At 32.9% G+C, this 8,362-nt stretch overlaps 1 protein-coding gene across 3 annotated transcripts; it reads left to right on the top strand.

The window, feature by feature from the left end:
* The first annotated feature begins 440 nt into the window (after positions 1-440).
* LOC148274161 (juvenile hormone epoxide hydrolase 1-like) lies at positions 441-7,980 on the top strand. 3 transcript variants are annotated; one of them, XM_088237530.1, is made up of 6 exons: positions 441-460; positions 3,683-3,871; positions 4,486-4,878; positions 5,050-5,398; positions 6,325-6,559; positions 7,705-7,980. In XM_088237530.1, exons 2-6 carry the CDS (start codon positions 3,683-3,685, stop codon positions 7,922-7,924), a joined length of 1,386 nt encoding a protein of 461 aa, XP_088093656.1. In that variant the 5' UTR covers positions 441-460; the 3' UTR covers positions 7,925-7,980. The 3 variants fall into 3 exon arrangements, with proteins under 3 accessions (XP_088093656.1, XP_088093655.1, XP_088093654.1); XM_088237529.1 differs by lacking the exon at positions 441-460 and adding an exon at positions 1,812-1,959; XM_088237528.1 differs by lacking the exon at positions 441-460 and adding an exon at positions 2,773-2,961.
* The last annotated feature ends 382 nt before the right edge of the window (positions 7,981-8,362 follow it).

Here is an 8,362-nt window from a genome sequence, read left to right as displayed (position 1 = left end):
TTTCGAGACTGATGAAAGAGTGCAGGAAGGGGTCATCAAATTCCTCCACGGACTGGCGGCGGACTTCTTTGAAGCTGGATTAAAAAAGTGGATTAGTCGTCAACAAAAGTGCGTTGAAAAATCTGGTGATTATGTTGAAAAATTGTTAAGAAATTAAGCTTTCCAATGATGTATTTTTCTGTTCAAATAAAAAATGCCGTAAACTTGAAAAAAAATTGAGAACCTTATTTTTTACACAACCCTCGTGGCATCTCGAGAGTCTCAACTCTTGACTCTCAACTCTCGAAGTCTCGAATGGAAACTCTAACTGAAACCTATCCACAAAGGAACGTCAAATCTAAACAGAAACCAAAGTTGACTTTCAGGCCACCTTATCTGACAGAGATTGATATCAATTGATCCACTTGACTCGCAAAGAAAATCAACGTACGAGTATCAGTCCGTTTTTCTGTTATCAACGGTAAGTCATTTCATACGCCATTGTATTTGTTATTAACCACAAGTATTAAACAAAAATGTTCTTATTATGTGATCGTTATTAAAATTCGAATAATTATTCACTTGCTTACCGGAATTTTAATATTTACCATGAATTTGATAAATTATGAGACATGTATTTTTCACATTTTCGTTTTTGCGGAGTAAATGAAATAACTCATTAACCATAGAATTAAGAATAGTCCAGAAACCGCACACGCACATCAAACAGAAGACGACTAAACTACTCATAAATCAGTAGGTTTAAGTTTTGACCCATTAGTTTTTTTGTAGACGTCGCTCAGTACGCAACTCCTGATTTGAATTCAACTATGTCGTGTTGTGACCTTTTAAAGTGTAGAAATACTGCTAGGATCTAAAAGAAACACGATGCAATCACATTTCATGTATAATTAGCAAATGAATGTGTATGTAACAAATGCATTACTTAAAAATTAAATTATTATTTTTCTATCTGTCAGATTGTCGAAGAAACGAAATGAACATTTCTTAGTGTTGCCAGGGTATTATTTTTTTTAACTCTACTTTGCTCATCTAATGAAAGAACTTATGAAAATTGGATCTCGGATTAAACAACTCTATCGTGGACATTTGACCGACATTATCTTTAAAACATCAAATATTATTTAACATATTATAAAATATCCGTTTTATGTCAAATAAAATTTATTTTATATTTTAAGTTTAAAGTTCATTAATTTAATTAATCTTATTAAATGACCCTTTACTCATCTACTCTGTTGTGTCAATCAATATTTCCGCGTGCACAATACAATTTTAAAGAAATTAACAGATTGCCTTTTTTTATACCTTACATTTGTGTTATACCTTACATTTGGCGGCCTCCGTGGTGCAGTGGTCAAGACGCTTGACTCACACACGGAAGGTTCCGGGTTCGATTGCCGGTGAGAACACAAAAATTCTGTGTGATTTTTCTCAAGCCTGGGTGTTCTGTGATGTAATTCACCACTGTAGTTGGGCTTCCTGTCCTGTTGTGGTGCAAAAATAAAAAAAAAAAAAAAAAAAAATAATATTTTTTCCCGTCGTGCGGCATGCGGCGGCATCACGAATGCGCGCGGCGAAAGTGAGGCATAGTGGGGGAATTGTTGGACACAGTCCGATGTATTCAAATATGATTCTACGCTCCTTCTGGACTATTCTTAATTCTATGTCATTAACCTAAGATACCGTAATACAGTTTCATAATTAATCAGTCAATGTGTTCCTTATCATGTAGGTTGATAAGCGAAAAATTAAATATACTCTTGAAAACATTGAGCAGGTGTGCATTAAATTCCACTAGTGGAGCCCTGGAGCAGTACCTCCAACCTCCAAACACTTTATTGGACGGTTGTTTTGTGGTTAACATGTCAATATATTTCTATCCTAATTAAATATATTTAGTGTAGGGTATTTTTCCTATAGAACAAACCCTTTGAACTTTTTCAAAGATGGTAAATGGTAATTATATTTATTTATTCATGCATTTCATATTATATACAGTTTTTTGTTCACTTTGCCCAGCTGTATGAAACGGTACTTATGATTTTCTTGTTGTATTACTTAAGAATGTTTTATTATTTAATTTTGTTTTTTACATTTATTCTTGAATTGTTTAAACTTTCTATTGAATATGCTGTATAATTTTTAGATTATTTTTTAAAAATGTAAATCTTGTATAATTTTTAGGTTTAATTTTTTTTTATAAAATTTATGTTTTCAAAAAAAAAATTAAGCAATGTTAGTATTATAAATTTTTGTGAATGTTACACAGTGTGTAAAATGGCCACTTAAACCAGCCAATTACAGGTCATAAGTCCTGTAGATGCCTAGACTTCTATATTACCTTCTCTAAAATGTTCTTCATCTCTGTTGTAATATTTTAATATAATTTTTGTGTTTCTGATCCTATCTAATATTCCATCTCACTTCTGTTCAATGTACTTCATAGTCCTAACGCTCCTATATACCTGCGTGATCAGTTCATGGTTTACCTCTTCGTTCTATCCTCTTTCTTCTCTTACTCATATAGTGTCCATGCGGCTCGACTGTGGAATCATCTCCCATCCACCATTAAAGATGTTACTTCATTATCTTTGTATAAATCACGCCTGAAGAAACATCTCCTCTCTCTTCCTTAATCTCTCCTCCTTTCCTCTTTCCTCTTTTTTCCTTTTTCATTTCTATTTCTATTCTATTTATAATTATTATTTTTTTGAGAATAACGACTAAGAATATTTACAATGCGAATGTTGATGGATGCAGAAATAAAGGTAGACCGAGAAAGACATGGCATGACCAAATCCAACAAATACTTGAAGATGGACATTTCAAAAGTCGGAACAACCGGCGCGCGTGCATGAGAAGATGTATGAATGTAGAAGAAGCGAGATCTGTATGCAAAGATAGAGTGATGTGGCGTTCTATCCTCTCTGCCTACCCTTTCGGGGAAACGAAGTGATGGTTTGTTGTTGTTGTTTTTTTTTGACAAAATTTAAAAATAAAACAAAAGTTAGCATAACTGACAAAATTAGGTACATTTTCGGTGAGGTATTCTTGGATATTTTTAATAAAAATTAAATATACATTTAAATGAACATTTGCATTACACAATTTTTATTATTTTACAAGAACACTAAAACAGTTTCGGGAGAGCACTCCTCCCATAGACGGGTGATTTAAAACTCCTTATAATAATGAAGTGTTACGAAGTAAATGTCGATTCAATTACCAATAACATTTGTATATGTATACAAATGTTATTGGTGTATTTATTTGTATATTATTATTTATATATGATTCATCAAATCTCTCATAATCGTCAATTGAATTATAACTTTTAAATATAAATCAATAATTATAAAATTTAAATCCATATTTAGTAAATTATCAAACGAATAATTTTGAATCAAGAACACTCAAAAATCTATTCAAATCAACAAACACGAATCTAATGCCAAGTTGTCTTGTCCTGCAAATAATCTTCGACTCTATAATAGAACTAAGTATGTTCGATAAATTAGCTATTTGCGGACTCCATCGAAGCTTAGAATCCAATTTTACACCCAAAAATATGGTGGTATCCACAAGATCCAGTTCTTTGTATTTAAGTTTTACATTTAACATAGTTTGTTTGACATTAAATTTACGCAAATTATCTGACATTGTGTATATGTTTTTACAGATGGGTTGCTGTAGAAAGTGGTGCACTTTAAGTGCTGCAATTATAGCTGCACTTCTTGGATATGGAGCCCATAATTTGTTCAAAATTCCACCAGTTCCAGAACTAGATGAAAACCAGTGGTGGGGATCTGGAAAGCCTAGCACAACTCCAGAAACTTCCATAAGACCCTTTAAAGTTGATTTCTCAGAGGTAGGTAAATAAAATAAAACAAGAACAGGTACCTGTTAATATCTCGACTGCGTGAAAATATTTTGCATGGAAAAATAATTCCTTTAAACTTTGGCCTTAAGGCTTTCAACCATAACTGTTCTAGATACTATTTTTGGTGTTTTAAATTATTGCACGGGTCTTATTAAATCCTTTTTCTAGAGTGTGTAAAAGACCAGTTGGTTAAAAACACATTAAAAAATAAAACAGCTTTTTTCAGATTTGTCGGTTGAAATCTCTGACAGGTCAGTTGAACCTCGTTCAGGAACACAGCCGATTTTCAAAAAGTTGTCTACTGTGTCTGTTGTAGTTGTAACCCTATTAATTTAACCAGTATTTTTAGACAAAATTATTAAACTCTTAATTTTTTAATTTTACCTGATATTATTTTTTATAAGGTTTTATGTCTAATACAAAAAATTAGAAAGTACCTTATTTTTCCATCTTTTAGTCTTATTAATAGGCAGGTATAGACAATTGACCGTAACACCAAAAACTCGAGAGAATTTATTGTTTATTTTTGACATCATAATCAGAGATAAAAAAGTAATGTTTCGTAACAATGAAAGCGTAATCGTTAATTATTTTGATTTCAGAAAATTACAGAGCTGAAAATGAAACTCAATAGTAGCGATTGGTTTACTGAACCACTTGAAGGAATTGGCTTTGAATATGGCTTCAATGGAAAATACTTGAAAGAAGTCGTTGAGTTCTGGAAGACAAAGTACGAATTTGCAGAAAGACAGAAGTATATTAACAAGTACCCACAATTTAAGACTAAAATTCAAGGATTAGATATTCACTTTACCCGCATTCAGCAGAAACCAGCGAAGAATGTTAGAATTATTCCATTGCTGCTAATTCATGGATGGCCAGGCAGTTTTGTAGAGTTTCATAAGATGATTCCTTTGCTTATGGCAGCAACTAAAGATTCTGATTTTACATTTGACTTCATAGTTCCAAGTCTTCCGGGTTATGGATATTCGCAGGTATTTTTACTATTTATTTTATGATAGCAAGCTAATCATAGGCAAACGAATCCACACATTTTAAAGAGCTTGATAAAATATACAAGTAGAAACAAAAAGACGTTACTCGTATTAAATTGAAAATTGTGTGCAATAGAGAAATTAATTTGATGATTTTATGGTTATTTTTAGGCTAGTGCCAAACCTGGTTTGGGTGCTACTCAAATGGCCGTAATCATGAAAAACTTAATGCAACGTCTTGGCTATCAGAAGTATCTTCTTCAAGGAGGAGACTGGGGTGCTATTATTACCAATGCCATGGCTGTACTCTTTCCCCAGTTTGTATTTGGCTATCACACCAACATGCCAATTGTACAGACTGACCTAGGCACCATAAAGGCACTGTGGGGAAGCTTATACCCTCCTATGGTAATTGAAGAAGAGCATGAATCTAAAGTATATCCATTAACAAAATTCTATCAATATTTGTTGGAAGAAACTGGCTATATGCATTTGCAATCAACAAAACCAGATACTGTAGGTATGTTTTTGGGATTATTATTAAACCTGATTTTTTAAATATGATATCAATTCCAAAGTTCCAGTGGATCAATTTCGACAATTGGCACGAGGTTTTTCTATTATTTACTGTACATATTATAAACATACTGCTTTCTTAATGATTTCGAAAAAGAAATATTATTTAGATGAATAATTATTGCATGAATCATTCACTATGCCAGGGGCATTACTTTTAAACCTGGGCCGCGATTATGAACGGCTATCTTTATCGGTATATACTGAGACGGTTAAACTAATATCGATATTTATGTACGAAAATGTGTATATTTGTATGAAAATTCAAAATATCCTCGCCGTACTGAAAATTCGTACTTTTCGTACTAAAAACTTCATTTTACTTTGTAGGTAAAATTAAAGATAAATTTCAACTTCCCATCAGAATATGTACCCATGTATAAAGTGACGCGTAGGTATGGTGGTAGAATAGGGATTGGAATACCATCCCTGTTCTACCACTATAGTAACTTTATACAAGGTTTTTAAGTAATAACCCAGGTTTTTAGGCATTTTTATCTTAGATCAAGAATAAAAAAATATGCAATTTTATCTTTCCCTTGGTAGCGTAGGCTCTTAAATCTATAAGTACAAAAATATTGAAAAATTGCTAGTCAAAGTGTTCACCTATGTGAAAAAAAATCAAAGGGATTAAAGATTTATTTATTAACATAACACCTCCAGCAAAGCGATTCTGAACGCTCTCTCTACTCTCTAGAGAGTGGTCAGATGTGCACTGCAGGTTGATCTGGTCAATTCGTACTGTGGTTCTCTATTAAAATTTGCAGTTGACTTATTTTCAATAATACATTAACTATCAATTAGCGAACATGCATATTATTAGCAAGATTGCTGTTTATTCATAAATATTTCGAATATGTCCTTTTCTAGGCATTGGTTTAATGGACTCCCCAATAGGGCTTGCTGCCTATATCTTGGAGAAGTTTTCAACGTGGACTAACCGAAATTGGAAAAGTTTACCAGATGGAGGACTTACTAAGAAATACACTCTATTGGAACTCTTGGACAATATTATGATATACTGGGATAGTCGCTGCATCACAACTTCAATGCGCCTCTATGCGGAAACCTTCTGCAAGGCTCACCATAATTTAGGGATGGATAGGTGATGTATAAAACGTATTTTAAATATATTTGAGAAACTTAAAACCACAAAAATAAACAGTGAAATCATTTGCTTCACACACCCAAAACCGTTGTAAAGATTGTTGTAAAGTCTTCCTTTCGATTTCGATAACACTTCAAATTATGTTTTCGTCCAATTATTTTGTTACTACTGCTCGTGCTCCGAATATCGGTGATTCTCATGCGATCTCGCAGTGTGTTTCCGGCTACGGATCGAAGAGTTTGCATCTCAGAACTTCTCAGCCGAGATATTGTCTTGAAAGTTTCTGCCCTGGCCTCTAATCCGTAGGTGTTTATTGGCTATTGGTCTAACACATGTTTTGTATATTCCCATTTTACGGTCTAGTCTCATGTGCTTACTCCTCCACACGGTATCTCTGATGCACCCTGATATTCTGCACCTTTGTTGATTTCCTTCTGAGTTTCATTGTATAAATCCCCTTTACTACTCAACTCGACTCCGAGATACTTGAATTCCATTTGCTGTAGGGTTTTATTGTCCACAACCAGTTTACATCTCCCCAGGTTTTTGACATACTTAGGCTTTTGGTTTTATCAGTGGATATTTCCATGTTGTATTTTAGCACATTTTGCTTAAATTAATTAAATTTCTTTGTTTATTAAAAAAAACCTCTTATACACGTCATAAGCTTTAACACCAATACCTAAATAATCTTAATCTCAACGTTCTTCTTCTCTTTTGAAGTAATCAATACTAATATTATTATTTCAAAAATGTCATTGTTTGTTTGTTTGTCTGTGTTTCCTTCACGTCGCAACGAAGCTAACGATTGACGGTATTTCTTGCGTAAAGATAGCTGAAAAGCTAAAAGATGTCACATACTACTTTTCATTCCGAAAAACACCTCTCTTCCTCGGAATTTTTTTAAATAGTAAAAGGAGTTCTTGGTGGGAAAATGAAAATAATAACGATGATATTTCGCCATAGACTAACGAATCGTCGTATTTTTTTAATAGCGATAGTTGGAAGATCGGCAATCGATACAGGCTACTTTGTATCCCGATAAAATCCACCATAATTTTTCCCTTATTCCCCGCACGAAGCCGCGGGTAAAAGCTAGTTATTTATAAATCTTTTAAGGCGTTTGTTTTATTTATCCACAGCATACCTGTATCAGTACCAACAGCTGTAATAAGGTTTGGCAACGAGCTAACGTTCGCAACAAAATGGCAGATGCGCGGGAAATACAATAATCTGGTTCAAGTGACTGATTATGAAAATGGTGGACATTTTGCAGCTATGGAGGAACCAGCAATTCTTGCAAAAGATATAGTTTCTGCTGTGGTGGCTTTTGATAAATTTTATAGGGAAAGTAAACAATGAAATCAGTGAATATTTGTAACTTTTTATACAATAAAGTATTATCTATTTAAAAAAAACATACTTTAATGAAACAATATTTTTTATTAATTTTCAATGTGATTTATTGATTAGGTAACAAGGCATTTACAGAGTTTATGACCTGTCGTCGGCTGGTTTAAGTTGCCACTTTACACACACATTTTATAACATATATTATAATAATAATAATAATGTTTGGATAATTTATACAGCGCCATTTTTGTGAAAATCACCTCAAGGGCGCTGTACAATAAATAAATATCCCAACACGTCTTGCAGCTACAGAGCGCATGGACAATAAGAAATCTAGCCCCTATTTACATTTTTATTTTTTAAAATTTTATTTGACAATGAAGTTTAAAGTTTAAGTGATATTTTAAAAACGAAATAAAAAGCAAATTTATATTATAACTGACTGTT

Source organism: Micrasema longulum, unplaced genomic scaffold (genome assembly GCF_059751315.1).
Source record: "Micrasema longulum isolate JH-2025_06_02 unplaced genomic scaffold, ASM5975131v1 h1tg001738l, whole genome shotgun sequence".
NCBI classification, from domain to species: Eukaryota; Metazoa; Arthropoda; class Insecta; order Trichoptera; family Brachycentridae; genus Micrasema; species Micrasema longulum.
Note: the sequence above shows the minus strand (reverse complement) of the source record. Positions and strands in the feature narration are given on the sequence as shown.

Excerpts from the sequence above, each read along its gene's own strand:
- LOC148274161 (XM_088237529.1), top strand. Across the intron at positions 5,399-6,324 it reads AACAAAACCAGATACTGTAG|GCATTGGTTTAATGGACTCC; the intron begins GTATGTTTTTGG and ends GTCCTTTTCTAG. Across the intron at positions 6,560-7,704 it reads CATAATTTAGGGATGGATAG|CATACCTGTATCAGTACCAA; the intron begins GTGATGTATAAA and ends ATTTATCCACAG.